Source organism: Nicotiana tabacum, chromosome 24, assembly GCF_000715075.1.
Source record: "Nicotiana tabacum cultivar K326 chromosome 24, ASM71507v2, whole genome shotgun sequence".
Lineage (NCBI taxonomy): Eukaryota > Viridiplantae > Streptophyta > Magnoliopsida > Solanales > Solanaceae > Nicotiana > Nicotiana tabacum.
In genome coordinates this window covers 7,362,045-7,384,251 of record NC_134103.1, presented here as the reverse complement: position 1 = coordinate 7,384,251, position 22,207 = coordinate 7,362,045, and the positions used below count along the sequence as shown (strand labels likewise).

Genomic DNA, 22,207 nt, shown 5'->3' with positions numbered 1-22,207 from the left:
CAACTATATAGGTAAACAATACAAACACAATCAAACAAATTTTGTAGCACCAACAACATTCCAAATTTGCTCCTATACAAGGTACATATTAGTTCTTTTATAAGACGAGTCTGAATGTGTAGGAATGTTTTTAGAATGAGAAATTCCATGAAAAGAAAAAAGAAATTCCATCATAGCTCTAATGCCCAAAAACACTACTTAATCATATATAGTTAAACAATAGTATCCCTTTAATTTAAAATAGGTATTCATTCCATATACAAGTCATACAAATGGAAGAGTAACTGGGTGAGGTGTTGCATTCACGGGCGAAGCTACATAGCCCTAAGATGGTCGATGGTCAACTGACTATCTTTCGTCGAAAAATTACGCTGTATATATAAGTAAAATATTGAATTTTAGAGGTATATAACATATATTGAACACCCTTTATCGAGAATTTTTTTTTACTTCTTTCAAGTTTGAACATCCTAAATAAAATTTCTGGCTTCGCCACTGGTTGCATGGTAGAACTAAATGGTGTTATACATTGTTCATCCATCTTCAACCAATTTAGACCTATAAGGGAAGCAAATGATAATTTAAAATTGAAACCAATAAATTTGAAGATAACCACAATTCATCTCTGATATTACACATGCCAAATAAAATTCGTAGCTGTTTATCTGTTTGAAGCAACATGTCTTTCAGGCTGGTACCCATGCTTAAGCAGAGAAAACAACAGTAAAGCAAATAAATACATCACAACAAACTGGATAGGCAGAGCTGTTTTAACCATTCAAAAAGAAAACAATTTCACATAATTGAGAACTTGAAAAGGTATGAAACCTAGAAAAGGTGTTTAAAGCAGAAAGTGGAGCTCATACAATTTACGCCTTCAGAATAATAAAACGCAAACGGGATTTTTATTGGAACAGGCACGAATAGCCTGCAGAAAACATGAAATGCGGCTGACTCCATATGAAAGAGCATTCGACTTGTCTATGATCTCAGGCTCGAATAAGTGCCATTCCTCTGATTCCCTCCTGCAAAAAGGAGAAAACAATTAGAAGAAAATTAGTGAAATCTAGAAAGAAACAATGTTGCAGATAGGTTTCTTTGGAATCTTTTTGGGGTGTGGCAATAAAAAGGGCAGCTTGGTGCACTAAACTCTCGCTATGCGCGGGGTCCGGGGAAGGGCCGAACCACAAGGGTCTATCGTACGCAGCCTTACCCTGCATTTCTGCAAGAGACTGTTTCATGACTAAATTAATCACAGTACTCCAGCTGGTAACCATAAAAGTCAACTAAAGATAGAACTGGAGTTGGCTAACATACATGGAAAGAACTGAATGATTATTATGACAATATTGGACTAACAATACCGCAAAGTCTACGTTAGAGAAAAATGCATGGCAAGAATGTAAGGGAAATAAATTACTTAATTATGAAACCTCCAGTCTCCGAAGAACGAATAATCACATAAAATATAGAAACACAGGACATTCTAGCAAATAGAAGTCATGGCATGCAAAACAATCTTACTATAATCTCTCAGACAATGGTAAAAGCTAGATATGAATACAGTCATGTCGACAAACACTTGGTAAAAACTGTACAGGAGACTAAATAATTCCAATGACAAAATAAATTCTACTGACCTTCATTTTCATTGTGTGGCCTTGTAATCAACATCGAAAGATATAGTAAGCTTGAATTCAATGTTGTTTTGAAATTGCATCTCTTGTTTCTTTCTTTCTATTTCTTTTGCAGATCTGACCGCTTTGCTTGTGTTTTCAAGCCTCATCTCTCGAAGGCTAGGTATATCAGCGAACGTAGCTGGAACAGCCTCAAGTTTATCGCAGTAAATAAGAACAAGGTGCCTAAGTCTTGGGAAATGATGAGTTGAAGCCTCCCATGTTTCAAAATCTGCTGTATCAATCGACAAGGATTGGAGTTCGCTAAAACCTACCTCTAGCTTCCATGACTTTCCGGTGAAAGCATCTTTCAACTTTAGAACCTCAAGGCATTCCAGCTGCTCCAGTCCAATTGCCTCACGCCAATCAAACCTTGTGTCCGATAAAGTTAACTTCTTTAGTGTACGAGCAAATCTGAAGAAATTTGGAGGAAGGTGAAGCACTGAACTCGTTGTAAAGACATCATTCAATAGTTTCAAATTTTCCAGGCGCTTTAACTCTCCATGTTTGCTGAATCCTTTCTTGTTAATATAAAAAAAAGGGGCCATATTCCCTTTAATACTCAATTTTTTGAGATTACCAACCTTTACAAGCACACAACTGTTGCAACTTTCTGGTGCAACCATAGAAAGAGTTCGCAGGCAAGAAATTTCACCTTTTGGGCTATTGGGGCTTGGCAATCGTACAGGAACGTTACTGTGCAGATGCCTCAACCGTAACATGTTCCATATTTCCCATCTTGATTCTAAGTAGCGCGCCTTTTTACTAGTTGTATTAAATATAAGAGTTTGTAAATTCAGAAATCTACAAAATGTTGGAGGAATGGCCATAAAGTCACCTGAGAAAGCCATATACTTCAAATGATAAAGCTTATAAAAATCTTTGGAAAAAAGAATTTTGATGGGCTCAACATCCAAAACCCTTAAGAGTGGAAACGCTCCGTGCAGGAGTTTCGTTAGATGCGGAGACAACTGGGTTGGGGAAAAGCATAAGAAAGACCTGACATGTTCCGCGAATGGTTTTCTGGACAGAAAATCACCTAGAAAACGTGATGGGATACACAATCGACGAGAATCATCTGGAATTGCTTGATCGGGTGTTAGAGATACTTCATGAAAAAGACATTCTCTAGTAGCCTCCATCTTGCAAAACTCTTGTACCATGTCATGAAGACGACATGTTTTTATTCGACTGTCAAACTTCTTCTGTACCACCATCACTAAATTTCTATTGACGAGCTCGTTCAAATTATTTTCCGCTACCTCCTCCAAGGCGTAACCTGGGCTGGATTTTATCAACCCCTCTGCAATCCAGAGACGGATCAATTTCCAAGCAGGGATATCAAAGCCTCGAGGAAAAGTTCCGCAATACAAGAAGCACTCCTTCATTTCTTGGGGCAAACAATTGTAGCTCATTTCAACAAACTTCCAGCATCTTACAGGGTCATTTTTAATTATAAGGTGCTGCCAAAAATATTTCTGAACTTTGAGCCAATTGTTTTTGTCCTTACGACCTCTTAAAGCTCCTGCAATTACTATTATTGCAAGTGGTACCCCACAACATTTTTGTGCAATGCTTTCTCCAAGATCTGTTAATTCTTCAGGAAAACATCCAGTACCGAAAACTCTGCTTTTCAACAATAGAAAACTTTCCGTCTGGGTCAGAAATTTTAGATCGTGAGGATTTGGATTGGCACAACTAGCCACATCTTGCCTAGGAGTGGTCATCATGATCCGGTGTCCTTTGCTGTTTTCAGGGAAAGTTTTCTTGACAAAATCGACAACACCTATTGCCCAGACATCGTCCAAGACAATGAGACATTTACCTTCTTTAGGCACAAAATCACATATTACCTTAGCTATTTCATTCACATCTTTGTCTTGGTATTCTTCAATGCGATCTATGAAACATGTGAGGATATTGATAAAGATATCCTTTATTTCATATGATTGGCCAACATAAACCCATATTCTGCTGTCAAATTGATTTAAAATCTGAGGATCGTTAAAAACTTTTATTGCCAATGTTGTTTTACCAAGTCCATGCATACCTACAACAGGGACAACATTGAGCTCCTCAGATCCTTCAACAAGTCGCTTGATCACTTTTTCTGCTTCTTCTTCTAAGCCAACAACTTCGTTTTCCTTGAGTGGAAGATCCTTTTAAGATAACAAAACCGATTGACATCATAAATCAGTGTTGAAAATCTTTTGTTTTGGCAATTAGAAATAAAACGTCTATATTAAGTTATTACTTGCTTTCAGTGATATAAAAAGCCTTAATTTTTGTTGTAAATTACATTAACCTTAGATGTCAATTACCCCTTGAAATATAACTTATTCATCTTTATTTCCATTACTCCCACGACACTTCATTTTCCATAGCCCACCAAATGGTCAATGTTTATGACACCATTAACATTATGCCAGTGATGTCGCATTTGCGACAACAAGTCTCACATGTGCGAGCCCTCTTTTACAGTCCAAGGCTCGCATCTGTGACTCCCTGTGACTCCACAGATGCGATCCAAAATGGGTTAATCATAGTTATCATACAGAAGGTCAGTCAACTTATAAGTTTTCAAATGGGTTGAGTTTCAGCTTTCAGGCATACCTGCAGCTCCTGGGAATTTGTTTCCGGCTGAACTGCTGGTTGATTGTTTTGAAGAAATTCCTTCACCTTCTCATTGAGGCCGTCGATCTTAGTTGCAAGATTCCTGACTGAGTCTCTTCTTATACTAAGAAATCCGAGAACTCCAAAGCCGCTCTCAAGGCAACGCTGCGCCCTAATCGCGAAGACATCAATGACATCCTCAGCTTTATGTACCGCAAATCGGATGTCCTTATTGACCAACTGTTTCCACTTACTGCTATTTATCTGCCATTGTGCAGCAACTTTTAGGAGCGCTCGTAGGCGTTGAACTTCTTCCTCAAGATGTAAAAAGTCATCCTCTAAACCAGCAATCTGCAGCTTCGAATTTTCTGCAATTAACTTCGCTTTTTTTCTTACTGAATCCAAGAGGTTCTCCACCAGAAGATTCAACGCTGTATCTGCCATCTGCTTTTAATTTCTTGGGTAGCAAGAAAGTAAATGGAGAGGATATATATACTTTCTTTAGCTCTGGGCAATGAAACTTCACTTTACCATAGCTGTTTGTTTATGAAGATTAAAGAATGCAGGGCAGGGATTGTTATTATTTTCCTAATCTTCTTCTTTTTTTTTAATTATTTATGAATCAAAATCACCCGCTAAGACCCCGTTTGGATTAGCCGATTATAAATAGCTAATTAGCTTTTAATATGAAAAAATATTTTAAGTGCTGAAATTGATTTTTAAAATACGTATTTATGTGTTTGGATGCAAGTGCTAAAATTGATAATAAGCAGTTGATGTGTTTGATGAAAAAATATTGATAAGTTATATTTTTATTAAAATAACTAAAATGTCGTTGAATTGTTTTCAAAAGATTATAAATTAAAAAAATTCTTTGTAAAGAAAAGAATTAACCATGAATATGGAATAAAGAGAAAGCCGAAAAATTTATTTTGAGAAAAGTATTTTGTGAATTAGAAAATATTATTAAGGTTAAATTAATAGAAGTATTGGTCAAACTATAATTGTTTATAAGCTAAAAAATCACAAGTTGGGAGTGACCAACTTATAGCCTATGACTGATTTTAGCACTTGGCTTATAAGCATTTTTGGTCTTTATCAAATGTGTAGATAAGCTAAAAGATGATTATAAACCAGTTTGACCAACTTATAAACTTAGCCAAACACTATATGTATTTGAAAATTAAGTTACAGTTTTAAACAATTAAGAGCTTGTTTGGACATATGAATTTTTTTCACTTTTTTTGAAAAAAATTTATTTTTTTCGAAATCAATGACCATATTCTAATTTTTATTTGAAGATATAAATTTTGGAATTTTACTATTGCCCACTAAGTTATATTCTTTTCGACAATATTCTACTTTATAGTAGTACTATTTATTAACCTCTCAGTAGATTTGAGAAGGCTTTTTAAATTATTAAAAATAACCCCAAGTCTTTCTATCTCTAATTTCCTGTTTTGGTGACCTGGCTAGTTTCGCTAAGGAAAAATACCTTTAACACCTCTAAACTTGACACGGATTATTAGTACAAGTTACAATCTTAAACTATTTGTGGTTTTAATTACCTCCCTCAACTTAGCATTTTGAGAGCCATTACCCCCTGGACGCTGATGTGGCAAAGAGTGTGGGTGCACTTGTCTGCCACATAAATTTTTCTGTATATGTGACATTTTTTTTAAAAATAAAATATATTTTTACCTTTTTAAGTATGTTGCCTTTTTGGATAATTTTTTTCGAATATAATTTATAATAAAACTTGGATAAAACTATATTATTTAGGCTAAATATTTTTATTTGGCTAAAAATAATAAAGTCTTAGTTAATCTTTTTTGAATTTAACCTGAAAATAAAGATTTATACAATTGAAATAAATAGTCAAGGCATCTAAAAAGTTATAAAAAAAATACACACGTTTTTTCTGACATCAGGCACTTCGAATTGGATTATGAAAACTCCGGTTCAATTTTTCGGTTATGAAATACCAAACCAAATAATCTTAGTTTGGTTTGTTTTCTTAGAGATTTCAGATTAATTGATTTAGTTATTTTGAAATTTCTGTTTAAACCTATGGACATCTTCTCACAAGAAATAATGGACCTCTAAGTAAAGTATTTATGTCAAATTACCTAATTACCTCATTCCCATTATATTCATATGAAAATTTGATAAATGTAAGTACAAATGTAAATCCGACAAAAGGATTACAAGAAGAAAAAAAAATAATAAAAAAGTATGAGATAACTATCATGAGTATATGTTATAAATAGTCAATTGAAATAAATAGTCAAGGCATCTAAAAAGTTATAAGAAAATACACATGACTATTTATTTCAATTGTATAAATCTTTATTTTCAGATCAAATTCAAAAAAAGATTAACTAAGATTTTATTATTTTTAGCCAAAAATAAAAATATTTAGCCTAAATAATGTAGTTATATCCAAGTTTTATTATAAATTGTATTCGAAAAATATTATCCAAAAAAGTAACATACTTAAAAAGGTAAAAATATATTTTATTTAAAAAAAATGTTACATATACAGAAAAATTCATGTGGCAGGCAAGTGCACTCACACTTTTTACCACATTAGCGTCCAGAGGCAATGACTTTTAAAAGGCCAAGTTGAGGGATAATTAAAACCACAAATAGTTCAAGGTTATAACTAATAATCAGTCTAAGTTTAGGGGTGTTAAGGTATTTTGCCTTACGCTAATTGAACAAAAATGGCTCTGGTGGACAAACGGTGCCATTCTCTGCATTTTTCTTTTCCAGAAGAAGAACCGTTGAAACCACCAATTAATGCCGACAACGCTTCCTCCTCCGCTTGAAATTTCAAAGTGGGGCATTCAATATTACTGGAGATAAGTTGTGGTTCGAATGAACTATTTCTTAACATTATTTTTCTGATTTTAATAAATAATGTTTTGATTTGAGATGTATATCACTGTGAGTGATTATTTACATTCTTTGATTGATTTGCTTACATTATTTAATGAGCCGGAGCGCAGCCATCTTATCTAGAAGTTATCGCGAAGCACTAAAAGAAAAGGATTGGAAAACACAGCCGCCTAGGAACCACGGGTGTCGGGACCCTACTAGTAAAGAAAAAATGAAAGTGGGCTCTACTAACCAGCTGAAAAGGCCTTTTTTCTTTTTAATAATACTCTTATGTTTAATCAGTTTGATTGAATACAAAATTTAAGAAAAAATAATTTTTTATGAATTTATAATTTTAAACAAATTAAAAAATACCTAACTTGTTTGTGTGATTATAAACACCTGTGGTTAATGATAGTATCGGAGGACAAAAAGGAAATTGGATTATGGAACAAAGTAAGCTTTATATATATTATTGTAATCATTTAATGTACTGATTCTTATCTGTTACTGAATTGTTTATATGTCAAGTTGATGGCTGACAGACTGTCAGCACAATTAAAAAAATCCAAGGATATGAAACTGCAAGAACTAGGAAGTAAAAAAATCCGAATCGTACGGGGACAAATAATGTGGATGCATATAATTGAGGTGACTATGTAATAAAATATACAATATGTTAGCCAAAATTGTCCTTTATCTACTTTGTCGTTGATCTATTGCATTGAGCATTTATTATCTTTTAAGTTTGCTAAACTCTAACAGATTTAATCCAAAACAAAAGATCAAAATGGAAACCTAAAAACTAACAGTGAGTTAACTGGGTAAAAAAACTTTCAATACTCAAATTTTATAGAAACGATGTAGTGAACCTAAACCTGTTTAACGGGTCGGATTGATCCGGTTCCGGACCAACAGTAATTTTTATTGGCCGGGTTTGACCGGTAAAAAAATATATACCGACTAATCCCTAACCTCCAAACCCAGCCCTACCCGCCCCGTTCCATCGGTCCGGGCCGATTCAAAACCGGGTCAATCCGGCCCGTTAAATAGGTTTAGTTTTACTATATCGATTCTGTAAAATTTGAGTACCAAAAGTTTCTTTACCCAGTTGACTCAGTGAAATCACTAATAATTTTTAGGTGGTCTTTTGTTAAATGAACTAAACCTAATCTAACAAACTCAAAGGAGAATAAGTGCTCAAGCCAATTTTGGCTAAAAACTCCTAAAATGATAGATGAAAACATTAGCGTCCTGATGAAGATAAAATTCTGAATAAGAGAAAGCCAAAGAGAAGAGAAGAGAATTTTTCTTTTTAAGGTTGTATCAGTTGTCTGTGATTCAACTGCCCTTCTTTCTTCACTGTCAAATTCACAACGGTTCTTTTATTACCAACACTTCTGATAAGAAAAAGGAAAAGAGATGTTTCCCCTTGAGGTTGCAAAGGATCAAATCGAGTTCCTTGAAAGGGAGTTGAGATTCCTGGATATTTTCCTCAATTTACAGAGCTCCAAAGCTGAATGTGACACTTTGGATGTCACACAAAAAGCACAAACTCTACTTCACGATACTCGAGTTGATCTCTCCACTCTTAATTTGACTTCTCCAAATTTTTATCCGTCCATCTATCAGATGGAAGGCGACATTCGTTTGATCAAGTCGGAAATCAGAGCCAATTACTCCTTTCCGAAAACATCATTGCCCCTTTCAGCCAGCAAGAATGGTGTTGCTATTTCCGAAATTGTACCTGAATTTATGGGCACTGTTGTGTGTATTCTCAGTGATTTACTGAATATTTATGATGGCCGTTCTGTACTTTTTGTTCCAGGACCCAAGGAACAAATAGTAGAAGTTTTAGAAGAGTTGAAGTCTCTGAGAGCTTTTGTCTGCTTTGTTGCAAAGAGATGCAAAGAGCCTCAGAGTTGCCATCATGATTTCTTCACTCATATTTTTGTTGTGGCTGGCCATGCAGCCATGCTTGTCTGGTTGAGTTTACCAGGCACTGACAATGGAACTCAAGACTTGGCTTCTGGTGAAATGAATGCTTTGCTTTCTGATCACCTGCGAATGAGGATTAAGCCTATTGAGCCAAGTATCCGCAAGATCTACGTTGATGTTCTGCAAGCTTTAAAGTCAACATCACAATCAGGATGGCGTCCCGATATCCAAAATGAGAATACAACAAACAGTGAAACTGCCTTTTTGGAGACTGTCCTGCACAACTTGGTGGAGCTACCAGCAATTGGTAACACTACAGTTGCTTTGAAAGATGAAACAGCAAACCTTCAGGAGATGCTCAACCTCTTGCGAGCCAATCTCCCCTATACGCCGATGCAACATCTTGAATCTCATTTTGAAGATCTCCACATTATGATTATTGATGCTGGAATTCTAGTTTACTCGTTATATGATGTTGCATCGGCCAAAGTGAACCAAGCACTGCTTGATTTTCCCGGAAATATTCAGCATTTCAACACTGTGATTTATCCCATAGTTCAGAAGGTATTCCAATCTAATTTGCCACGGATTCATGGAATAGGCTATGTTGATTTCCTTTTAAGCAACCTGAATGAGTTTCAAGGTCGTTATTCAAAGTCACTTGTTTCTATCAAGAACCAACTTCAAATAATTCAGAAGGAACTTGAGAGCGTGCAACCTTTTCTCAAGGATGTTGCAAAAGAGCGACATAAGCACCACGAAATTCAACATTTGGCTCAGTTAGTGATTGGCACAGCATATGAAGTGGAATATATAGTCGATTCTTTTATCAGCAAAGAAGTTCCCGAGTGGTGTCTTGAGCGTTGGCTCGTTGATATCATAGATGAAATTAAACTTAACAGATCAAAAATAGATGTTCAATTGAAGAAAACACCTGCCGTTGACATAGCATTACATGATCCCGTGGATGCAGACGCTGCTCATACATCATCAGAATCTACGTCCCTAAAGAATGAAGAAATCGTGGGCTTTGATCATATCGTTCCAGAATTAAGAAAGAAGCTAACTAAAGGATCCCAACAGCTAGACGTCATCTCGATTGTCGGCATGGGCGGACAAGGTAAGACGACATTGGCCAACAAACTCTTTAATGATGACTCAGTTAAATCTCGATTTGATATTCGGGCGCAATGTTGCGTGTCGCAAGAGTATTCATGTAGGTCCATTTTATTGGCCATTTTACGTGATCTTTCTTGTGATGACCCTGCTGCTAGTGAATTGTCTACTGAAGATCTACGAGATAAGCTTCAAAAAATTTGTAAAGTGAAAAGATATCTTATCCTTATCGATGACATATGGGAAGCTAGTGTGTGGGAAGATTTACAGCCTTGCTTTGCGGATGTTAATAACGGAAGTCGAATTATTCTAACAACACGACAAGTTGAAGTTGCCAACTCAGCTAGAATTTCTTGTGAGCCCTTTCATCTTCCTATGTTTAAGGAAGACGAAAGTTGGAAATTGCTGAAAGAGAAAGTGTTTGGTAACGAAGGATGCTCTCCTGATCTTGAAAAGGTTGGGCTAGAAATAGCAAAGAAGTGCGCAGGGCTGCCTCTTTCAATTGTTTTGGTGGCTGGTATTCTCGCAAAGGAAAAGAATGAACAATGTTGGAGACAAGTCGCTAAGAATTTAGGTTCCCACATTCAAAGTGACGCAAAGGCTATGATAGAGCACAGTTATAAACATTTACCCCATCATTTAAAGCCTTGCTTCCTTTATTTTGGAGCATTTTCAGAAGACAGGACGATCAATGTTTCAGACTTGACATGCTTATGGATGGCAGAAGGATTCATAAAAATTGATAAAGATAAGAGTTTGGAGGATGTAGCATCAGATTACTTGGAGAATCTTATTGGACGAAATCTAGTGAAAATTGCAAAAAGGAGTTCTGATGGCAAGGTCAAAGCATGCCAGATCCATGATCTATTGCTTGATTTCTGCAAGGAAACAGCTGAGCAGGAAAAGCTTCTACTCTGCATAGATAGGTAAAACTGTAATTTTCTATTTCTTTGTTTGTTCAATCAATCAAGTATTCCTGTTATATTTGAAATTTAATCTTATGCTAATTTGATGTTCACAGGTACCAAAGTGCCAATCCTTCACCTGGCATTTACTCACACCGGCAGCTAGCTCAAGGTCGCCTGTCCATTTATGCTGACAAGAATTATCTTGCAAAATGGAGTTCGTCTTGCTCACTTGTTGGGTCTGTACTTTGCAGGGATGATATCATAGAATACCTCTCTCCAACCTCGCGCATCTTTCAGAAATTCAAGTTTCTAAAAGTGTTGGATCTGAAGTTCATCGTTGTTGATTCTTTCCCAACAGAGCTGGTTTACTTGAGGTATTTTGCAGTACGAACTGCGAAGAAGTCAATTACATCATGCATAAGCAATCTATGGAACCTTGGGACTTTGATAGTCAAAGGGGAAGGGACATACTTGTCACTACCGTTTACACTCTGGAAGATGTCTAAATTGAGAATTCTGCATATTTGTGACAATGCTTATTTCACCATTAATGGTGCAGAAGAATCACTTGAGAACTCCTCCAATCTTGACAATTTGGAGACTCTTTCCTGTCCATGTTTTTCTTGTGCGGAGGATGCAGAATTTGTATTGAGAAAGACACCAAATATTCGGAATCTGAGATGCTCAATTAAGTATCCTGAAGTAAACTTTTGGGTCCTTCAATTGGAATTTCTAGCACAGCTTAAGACGCTCAAGGTTCATTTTGACGTGCATTCAGCCATAGCTGGTGCTTACATCTTCCCCTCAAATCTCAACAAATTGACTTTGTCCACCATTTTCTGGGGCACTGGTTCAGAGATTGCTATGCTTCCCAATCTTCAGGTACTTAAACTGGTAAATGTTGAGTTTGATAAAGGCGAATGGACAGTGAACGACAATGAGTTCCCTAAACTCAAAGTGTTGAAAGTAGTAAACTCTGATAATTTTAACGAGTGGAATGTCTCGGATGATGCCTTTCCTTGTCTTGAACATTTGACATTGCATAAATGCAAATATCTTAAGGAGATCCCCTCTTGGTTCGCGGAAATCGCTTCTCTCAAGTTTGTTAGGGTAACGTCTTGCAATGAAGCTCTTGTTGCTTCAGTCGAGGAGATCAGGACAATGCAAGTTGAAGATTACCAAAGATCTGAATTCCAGATCTTCGTTGACAAGTAGAATATGTATTGCTTATGAGGTAACCTACCGTTAAATTCCTTTCTTATATTCTAATATCTTGCTAATACTTTGTTTGGCAACTTTTCTTGAGCGTTATTATTTATTTATTTATTGGGGGTACTGTTATATCTTTAACTTGAAAGGGCTATCAATATAAAGTTTAAAAATAAAAAATCATCAATAGAAATCGAATCAAAATCACTATTTTCCTACTTCTGCAGCTCTCCATCGACATCCCTGCTTGCCGACGGAGGGCAATTTGATATTTGCAGTGCTCATATATTAGGTAAAATTACTGTTGTGTCCCTGCACTGGCTGATTTGTGTTTTTCAGGAAAGATTATTTACGTAATTTTGCACTCCGCTGCTACCGCTTTATTACGTCTCTGTATCTTATCCTCTGGTTTCATTCTCTCTTCGGTGCGTTTTTTTTTTAATCTACTCCATTTTCTCAGCTACTTCGTCCACAGGTGTGTTGAATTTGTTATGTCAGCTTATTTGGGAAATTTTTGGGTTCTTTGTTTGTTTGATTTCATTTCCCTTGTTGCCTGTGTATAGGGTTGCAAAAGATTTGACGAATATATAGTTCAATAAAAACTAACATATCTTACATGCTAAACTATAAGTTTTAACAGATCAGACCAATGTACTCTCTTCATCTTCTAAAGTTTATTTTGTTAAAGCTAAGTTGAAGTCAAGTGAGGCATAAAATTTGTACAGATTTTAGTATAATTTAACAGATAACATTCAAGGTTATTCGTATTCTTTCTTCTTTCAGCTTTGATTTGACTGCTCAATTTTGTCACTATAAATTAAACGGCATAGTTGATCAATAAATCAAAAAGTAAATATGTTTTATTTTGAAAATAAAATCAAATACAAAAGGTGTAAGTGTAAAATTAATCAAATTGAGACCTGATAAAGGGATACGCTATAGCATCACAGTAGATATATTGACCGTGTAAAAACATTTCGTATAGTTTAACTGGTTGTAGCATATTCATTTAGTTATTTTCAAAGTTATTTTGATGATAAGCTGAGTGAAAGATTAGTTATTTCTTGGCTATAATTACTATTTATTTCAACTTGTGAACAACAAGTTGAAAGGAAGAACCTTTGGGACAAAAAAGATTTTATTATCCAAGTTTCATGGTATTGCTGCCAGGGGCGGATTTAGGGGGCGGAAGGGGTTCACCCAAACCCCCTTCGCCGAAAAATTACACTGTATATATAAGGCAAAATTTATTTTTTACCTCTATATATTAAGTTTTGAAACCCCTTGACAACCCAAAAGTGTAGCTTAGTGGTCAAGGGAGTTCAAAATCTTTGAAAAGTCATATGTTCAATTTTCACTAGCTATAATCTTTTTTTCTTGAATCCCTTTCGCGGAGATCCTGGCTTCGCCACTGGTTGCGACCCATTAGTAAATTTGTCAATGTTACCTCGGGACAAAATACAAATTAGAGAGAGCGATAGAAATTTTTAAGGAGATGTATGAACGACAAGTGGCATCAACCATCAGGTAATATGGTGGTAGTAACTTAGAAAAGGAAAAACTAAGTTGTGCTCTTTCTCTTCTTCTTTTTTTTGGATTGTAGAAGTAACCTAGGAGATATCAAAAAGGGAGCTTTTGGATCGTAAAATTCATACTTCGTAGACTGCAAGAGTAAAATAACAAAATTATGTTTATGCACGAGCATGAAGTCGTCTAACATGATTTTCAAAGAAAATAAACCATTCGAACCCAATCAATGAGCTATGATGTCAATTGTCATGTCTAATATTCAATTGTTATTTCTATTGATGAGAACTTAATCTTTTACGTTTTTTTACTCAGAGCCGCTTTTATTAACATTTAGTACTTAGTGCCTTATGTTGTTCATGATAATGCAAGAGTTTCTTTGTTGAAACAGAAAATTCAAGGTTTCTATGTCTTTATCATCCTTTTTTTAAAATCTTTTTCCCAAGCCATCTCACTTCAGATTACAAAATTTGTGCCTAGGGAGAGGAGGGTTTCTATCTAAACCAGGACAGAAAGGGGATTGTGAATGTGAAAATCACTATGGATGACATACAGGAAGAGGTTGAGTACTAGAATACAATGGTGATATGCTATGTCTTCGGATTTAACCCTCCGTAAATTGTTACGGAGGATACTCCCGACGTATATGGGGAGCATTAGGATTGATAAAATTGCCCAAATTAACAAGGGGTTTTCATTGTTAGATTTCATAAAGCTGAAAATCGCACACAGGTTGTGAAGGAAGGGATGAGAATGTTTGATAGAAAAAAGACAAGATGAATGGAAGCATCACGATTAATGATTGCAGAAGGAATGTTATAGAGAAACGAAATAAATCACAAAAGCAGGCCAATAGAGAAGGTATACAAAAGGGGGAAGAAATACTACATCGACATGTCAATTGATCATCGTATTGAGTAGATATTGACTACAAGAGCAGAGTCTGTCATTCATTGATAGATCTAAATAAGAATCATTATATTTGAATAATAATTAGAAGAAACATTAGTGTAGGAGAGTAGGTATACATTTCTAAATCAGCCATCTAGTTGAGTAGTTGACATGTCGAAAATTATTTCTTATTAAAATGAGAAGAAAATGTTCAGAAATAGTTAAGACAACTCATGTGATCACACCTTAACTCCGTTGTTTTAGGGTTGATGCATTGTGAGATCTAAAGAGGTAGAGAAGACAAAAGTGAGGAATCCTATGAAAAATAAAAAACAACATACATAGATAGACACTTATTAAACTTGGTCACAATTGTCAATTTGATGCAACTTTCATAGATGGAAAATCTTATGTTTTAAGTTGGACTAGATGATCACTGAATAAGTTTTAAGTGTCAAACTGATACTTGAGGCCAAATTTTAAATGTCTATCTATGTGTTTTGCCAAAATAAAATATTATAAGGGCAACAAACCGAGTCAGACCAGCTATATATACAGGAAGGACTAATTAGACAAACTAAAGAAAATGTTCTGTTCCTTAAGAGCATGTGAAGATAACCCCCTAGACACATGACATAACTTCAGTTGAGCTAGAAAAGAAATGGTTGCTGGGTTTGTTTATGCAGAAGAGCATCCAGCAAGTGGAAGAAAATTACTTTAACTCTAATTGGGACAAAAGGAATTTTAAGATTAGATTCAACTTTGTTTTGAGAAAACCTTAGGAGTGTGTGGAGCTAAATATTTAAGGGGGGATTTGCAGCCGTACCCTATATTTGTGCCACCTTTTAACCTGTACTCTATTTTTTAAAATTATTGATTTGATAGCCATCTCACAAAAAATCTGTAATAATATGACAATTACACCCCTGACAAAAGATATAAAACTATCTCCTCCTCTCCTCTCAGCAACTTTATAAAAAAATCAGAAACTTGTCCAAATTCATCTTCAGAATCACACTTGCATGAAATTGTTTCACCTTGTAGCTAAAATTTCATGCTAATGTAGCATGAAGTTGTTTCATGTTGAAGCTAAAACTTCATGCTAATGTAGCATGAAGTTTTATTTATCCTGCAGTCTACAGTTTTGTCATGAATTTTATCCGAAATTTCAGTCTAAACATGTTGAAGTTATTTAGTTCATTTGCTAAAATTTCAGACTAAACATGCTGAAGTTATTTAGTTAATTTGCTAAAACTTCAGACTAAACATGCTTAAGTTATTTAGTTTATTTGCTAAAACTTCAGACTAAACATGCTTAAGTTTTTTTTATTCATTTGCTAAAATTTTAGACTAAACATGCTTAAGTTTTTGTCTTGTAGTATGTAATTTCTAATGCATGCTAAAGTTATTTAGTTTATTTGCTAAAATTTCAGACAAAACATGCTGAAGTTATTTAGTTCATTTGCAAAAATTTCAGACTAAACATGCTGAAGTTTTTTAGTTCGTTTGCTAAAACTTCATACTAAACATGCTTAAGTTTTTATCTTGCAGTATGTAATTTTCTAAAGAGTTTTGCTAATGCATGCTGAAGTTATTTAGTTAATTTGCTAAAACTTCATACCAAAATATGCTGAAGTTTTGTAACGCAGTTTATAGTTTTGTCCTGAGTTTTATCTGAAATTTCAGTCTAAACAAGCTGAAGTTTTTTAGTTTATTTGCTAAAATTTCAGCCTAAATATGCTTAAGTTTTTGTCCTGCAGTTTGTCAATAGTCTTTTATTAAAGAAGGGCAAAACCGTCTTTTTAAAACGCTTTTAACAAAAAAATATGTACGAATGCAAACGGAAAAATAAAACGGGTATAAGTTAAAAAGGGACGGCCAAATAGGGTGCCCCATGCAATTTTTACATATTTAAGTGTATGAATAGCGCCATCAAAATAGTTTGGCCCGTTAGGTTGTCCCAAAACCAGCCACTAGCTGAGTTAGAATAGGTTTGGCGTTGTTCTAGACTTCTAGCCCATTTAAGTATGGGGCTTTCAGCCCAGCCCGACCCAAGTTAGGGCATGGCCTTATGTAAAAATAATTGTAGAATATGCACTTTTTGGGTTGATCTTTAACTTTTGACCCCCACTTGCCTCGTAGGCAGAACTTTAAGATCAAAAGTTAAAAGCGTTGCTTATGGAGCAAGCAAGTGGCAACACTTGTTAAACTTGAAGTTATGTCCATGAGAGTGGGAGGGGATGTGCGCAAAAATTTAAGACTATCCACTTTGAGGGCTATTTGTATACTTCATCCGCCTTATGGGGTTGGGTTGGGCTAGTCCATGGGCTGAGACATTAATAGCTTGTTTGGCCAAGCTTCAAAAATCAGCTTATTTTGAGAAGTATTTTTTTCTCAAAAGTACTTTTAGTGAGAAGCAGTTTGTGTTTGGCTAATTACTTTGAAAAGTATTTTTGAGCAGCAATTAGTGTTTGACTAAACTTCTAAAATATACTTCTAATTATATTTTTCTCAAAAGTATTTTTGGGGGAAGTTACTTTTTTCTGCTTCTCTAAAACTGCTTCTGCTTCCACTCAAAAATACTGTTTTCCCCTAAAAGCTTGGCCAAACACTTCAACTTTGAAAAAAAAAAACCTTTTTTGAAAAAAAAAATATTTTTGGCTTTGGAGAAGCTTGGCCTAACAGGCTATACCATAAAAAAAAAAAAAGAATAAGACTTAAAATGTAATTATTCTAATTAAACAAGTAGAGTAAAAGTAGATTATTGGATGACTTTAATAGATACACGACCTATAAGAATTAATTATATAAACTACAACTAATTTACTTATTACAAATTGCGCAACTAAATTATTTACATGTTATTTTATTTATACCCCAACCAAGATTATTGCTATGAATAAAAAGCTAAAAATAGGAAGATTTCCCATATTAGTGGTAACCTAATTGCTTACCTAAAATCCTCCAGCACAATTGGCTAGCATTATAAATTTATAATTCATTTTCATTGTCATTCCATCATAAATCAATTTTAGATTGCATCCAATATATAGTTTATAAGTATGGTATAGTACATAATATGTATAATTAATTTTCCTTGTTAACTAATATTTGCAAGCTCCCCATTCTACTAGTTTTTCATCAAGTAATTGTATCATTTGTGCATATTTGAATGCACATATTCTAAATCTTGATAGACATCAAACCTTTTTATACAATGCATTTCATATTTAAAAGAATTAATATCCTAGAAATTTTCTAAACTATCACGTTTTTGTCAGTTTTCTAATTAAATTTTTTGGCATTCCCAAAACCTCCTTGAACTGTATTGCCCTTCGTATTAAAACCCCATCGTTGCCTTCTTAAAGGTGCATGACACTATACGTGGCTATTTAATTCAGCCTAAAATCCCTCTAAACTATTATTTTTTTGTCAGTTACCTACTTAAACTATCTGTATCGCCAAAATCCCCTCTGAACTATATTGTTTTATATATTAAAACCCCATATTGAATTCTTAGAAGTGCATCTACCGATCTAACTATGTTAACTTATGGTTTATACTAAATTTTTTATGTAGTTTACTCATGATGTGTTACTCTCGGATGACTGATTAATTCTAGGAATTTCAGTCAAAATAATATCCAATGTAATGTGTTAATTTTAGGTTTAATTATGGTTGTGCTTCATGTAAGGCTCCAATTGAATAGGTCCTTATTTGCATTCACTTTGTAGTACAATAAAAAAAACTAAAGGCATATAGTGTTGTATATCTGAAAAATCATCTTATGTTACGTAAACAAGATTACACAAAATAAGATTTAGCAAATAAGAAAACAACCGGCCAACAACAACATTCTCTAATTCTAGACTGCACAAACAAGATTCAGGAGAATCAACTTTATTCTCTATAAGGTGTTGGATTTAATAAAAAGATTTAAATGAATGTTATTTCAATAAGATGTGCAAAACATGAAAAGATTAAAACAAGAGAGTGAATAAATCATTTCAGAGAAAACAAGTGAGGGAGAAATTCTTTTAGAGGGAATCCATATGGAGAACCGAAGAAAAAAGGCAAGAAGAAGAAGAAGAAGGTGGGAAAAAAAGAAAGGTGAAAAAAATAAGGAAAAATAGTGAAAAAATAAGGAAGAAATTAAAGGTGGATAAAGGAAATAAAGAGAATATTTTTAAAAAAAATTGAAAGAGGGTTAGGCTAATTAGCCATTATATTATGTTAGGTGTGCCATTTTGATGGCTTTTTTCAGGCCTCGCACACTCCCAAGTGAGTTATTAAATAGGTTATTCCAGGTAAGCAATGAGAAAATTTAAGGGATTTTGTCACGACCGAAAAATCCCACCACAGGCGTCGTGTGATGACCCAAAAGGTCATCTTATATTTTAGAACTCAAATCTGCGCTCTTAAGCCTTAAAAATCTCATTTTTATCCTTTTCGATTTGCGTGCGCAGTCCGGGCAGGTTTTCGGAAAGCTTTTATGTTAACAACTAATGAAAATAAGAATTTTTGTCTTAAAAATTAATTTTAGTTGTCTTCGGTCAATAGTTTTGGTAAACGGGCCCGGATCCGTGCTTTGACGGTCCCGGTAGGTCCGTATCGAATTATGGGACCTGGACGTATGCCCGGAATCGAATTCGGAGGTCCCTAGCTTGAGTTATGAATTTTTGATGAAAATTTAAAAAGTTTGGGAATTATTTATTTTTAAGAATTGATTGATAATTGACATTGTTATTATTGGGTCCGTATTTTAGTTTCGGAGCCCGGCACAGGTTCATTATGATATTTAAGACTTATCTGTGAAATTTGGTGAGAAACGGAGTTGATTTGACGTGATTCAGACGTCCAGTTGAGAAAATAAAAATTTTAAAGTGTTTTTGAGAATGTCATTTGATTTGGTGCTAAATTCGTAGTTCTAGGTGTTATTTTGGCGATTTGATCGCGCGAGCAAGTTCGTATGATGTTTTTAGACTTGTTTGCATGTTTGGTTTGGAGCCTCGAGGGCTCGGGTTAGTTTCGGATAGGCCACAGGATGTTTTGGACTTTGAAAATCTGGTATTTTGCTGCAGCAGGTGTTCTGGCATGTCCTTCTTCGCGTTCGCGAAGGTACTCTCGCGAACGCGAAGAGTAAACTGGGCAGCTGAGGATTTCTTCTTCGCGAACGCGAAGCGATGGGGGCGTTACCCTTCGCGAATGCGATAAGCCCATCGCGAACGCGTAGTGTTAGGTACTGGGGAGGTGCAGACAATTTTTTCTTCACCGCGAACGCAAATGCGAGCACTGTCTCGCGAACGCGAAGGCTTGACAGCCCATACACTTCGCGAACGCAACAGTGCTCTCGCGAACGCGATGAACACTGTCGCCCAACACTTAACAGAACCCAAAAACGCGATTTTAGCCAAAAACTCATTTTTCTCAAAAACCAAACGGTGAGAGGCGATTTTTCAAGAGTCATTTCTTCCCCAAATTGTTCGTAAGTGATTCTAAACCATTTTCTTTCAATTACCCATTACATTTCTTGAATTTTCAACCTAAAATCTAGAGTTTTCATGGTAGAATTAGGGGATAGGGTATAAATTAGGAATTTCGGGAATTTGGGAATTTAGACCTCAATTTGAGGTCGGATTCCAAAACTAATTACATATTTGGGCTCGGGGGTGAATGGGTTAAATGATTTTGGTCCGAACCTCGAGTTTTGACCAAGAGGGCCCGGGGTCAATTTTTTGACTTTTTGGAGGAAAATTTGGGAAATTTAAATTATGAAATATAATTGATTCCTTTAGCAATATTTTATATTATTGAGTCATTTTTGAATATATATGAGTGGTTTAGAGGTGAATTCCAAAGGAAAAGCTGTGATTGAGAATTAAGTGGCCTTCAGAGCGAGGTAAGTGTCGTGTCTAACTTTGGCTTGAGGGAATATGTATTGTGTGAGTATTTGCTACGTGTTTGGTTGTTAAATACGATGTATAGGTGAGGTGACGAGCATCTATGCGTCATTGTCAAGTCATAGCATGCGAGTGAAATTCTATTCTTGTCTTTTTTGTAGCCTTAAATTCTACTATCCATGCTTATCGGGTTATTTGAAATGATGGGTGACTCATATATGGTTTCACTGAGATTTGGTAACTTTCGAATATTGATTCAAGGTTGAGATTATATTGTGCTATTGATTATGGGTAAAATACTGGTTTCTTTGTGATACTCTTATCTATCCATTGTTATTGATTTTGTGATTGGTGAGGAGGAGTGTAAAGCACGAAGGGTGATGCCGCGCATGCATTATTTATATTGTGAGGAAGAGTGTAAAGTACGAAGGGTGATGCCGTGCATGCATTATTTATATTGTGAGGAAGAGTGTAAAGCACGAAGGGTGATGCCGTGCATGCATTATTTATATTGTGAGGAAGAGTAAAAGCACGAAGGGTGATGCCGTGCCGTTCTATTAATTTATCTGGTGAGGTTGAGAGTAAAAGCACGAAGGGTGATACCGTGCAGTTTTCCTTTGCTGTTTTAATTGCTCAATTCGTTTAAGGATTTTCTGTTTAATTCTGTCTTTTCATTATTCTCACTCTTTATGTTGTATTCCCCCACTGTATGTCCCCTTCCCATTATTTCTGCGTTATTGCTTTATTTACTGTTGTTGCCACTAGCATGATTATACTGTTCAGGTTATACGTAGGTGTCTTGTCCTAGCCTCGTCACTACTTCGCCGAGGTTAGGCTCGACACTTACCAGTACATGGGGTCGATTGTACTGATTTTGCACTCTACACTTTCTGTGCAGATTTTGATACCGGCTCAGGTTGATCGAGATTTTCTACTGGTCCGCTGTTCGGAGACTCAAGGTAGATCTGTCGGCGTTCACAGACCTTGAAGTCCCCGTCTATCTTTTATGTCCTACTGTTTTCTTTCATTCAGACAGTTGTATTTCTTTCAGACTATTACTTGTAGTAAATTCTAGAATGCTCGTGAATTGTGACTCCAGATCCATGTGGTAGTAATTAATACAGTTTTATGATATTTTGCACTTATTATATTTTATCTTAGTTAATTATTGTTCTTTAATGAATGAAAATAAGGAATTGGTTTAACGATTTTCTAACGTTGGCTTGCCTAGCAAGTAAAACATTAGGCGCCATCACGGTCCCGTCGGTGGGAAATTTTGGATCGTGACAGTTGGTATCAGAGCACTAGGTTGCCTGGGTCTCACGATTCACGAGCAAGCTTAGTAGAGTCTGGAGGATCGGTACAGAGACGTTTGTGCTTATCTTCCAGAGGCTATGAAGTTTAGGAACAAGTTTCACTTCTTTTCTTCTCTGTCGTGCGATTTTTCTTTCTCAATACTGATTGAACTCTTCTACTCTTATTCTCTCACAGATGGCGAGAACACGTACCACTTCCTCAGCTGAGCAACAGCCAGAGCCTCCAGTGACAG

General features: G+C 35.4%; 2 protein-coding genes across 5 annotated transcripts; one reads left to right on the top strand and one right to left on the bottom strand.

The window, feature by feature from the left end:
- Positions 1-609: 609 nt before the first annotated feature.
- On the bottom strand, positions 610-4,862 carry LOC107802812 (putative late blight resistance protein homolog R1A-3). The gene is made up of 3 exons (XM_016626389.2): positions 4,290-4,862; positions 1,641-3,835; positions 610-1,025 (listed from the first exon to the last, which is right to left on the bottom strand). Exons 1-2 carry the CDS (start codon positions 4,731-4,733, stop codon positions 1,649-1,651), a joined length of 2,631 nt encoding a protein of 876 aa, XP_016481875.2. The 5' UTR covers positions 4,734-4,862; the 3' UTR covers positions 610-1,025; positions 1,641-1,648.
- A 3,458-nt stretch (positions 4,863-8,320) lies between these two features.
- LOC107802811 (late blight resistance protein R1-A) lies at positions 8,321-21,758 on the top strand. 4 transcript variants are annotated; one of them, XR_012706646.1, is made up of 4 exons: positions 8,322-11,149; positions 11,245-12,365; positions 12,568-12,632; positions 21,557-21,758. XR_012706646.1 is itself a non-coding variant. In XM_016626387.2 (3 exons), the coding sequence occupies exons 1-2, from the start codon at positions 8,592-8,594 to the stop codon at positions 12,344-12,346; spliced, it is 3,660 nt and encodes a 1,219-aa protein (XP_016481873.2). In that variant the 5' UTR covers positions 8,321-8,591; the 3' UTR covers positions 12,347-12,365; positions 14,348-14,949. The 4 variants fall into 4 exon arrangements, 2 of the variants coding, with proteins under 2 accessions (XP_016481873.2, XP_016481872.2); XR_001651887.2 differs by lacking the exon at positions 21,557-21,758 and adding an exon at positions 14,348-14,949; XM_016626387.2 differs by lacking the exons at positions 12,568-12,632; positions 21,557-21,758 and adding an exon at positions 14,348-14,949 and having other exon boundaries at positions 8,321-11,149.
- The last annotated feature ends 449 nt before the right edge of the window (positions 21,759-22,207 follow it).

Coding starts and splice junctions, on each gene's coding strand:
- LOC107802812 (XM_016626389.2), bottom strand. CDS start 4,733: ATGGCAGATACAGCGTTGAATCTTCTGGTGGAGAACCTCTTGGATTCA. Junction 3,836..4,289: donor CAAATTCCCAGGAGCTGCAG/GTATGCCTGAAA, acceptor TTATCTTAAAAG/GATCTTCCACTCAAGGAAAA.
- LOC107802811 (XM_016626387.2), top strand. CDS start 8,592: ATGTTTCCCCTTGAGGTTGCAAAGGATCAAATCGAGTTCCTTGAAAGG. Junction 11,150..11,244: donor CTTCTACTCTGCATAGATAG/GTAAAACTGTAA, acceptor TGATGTTCACAG/GTACCAAAGTGCCAATCCTT.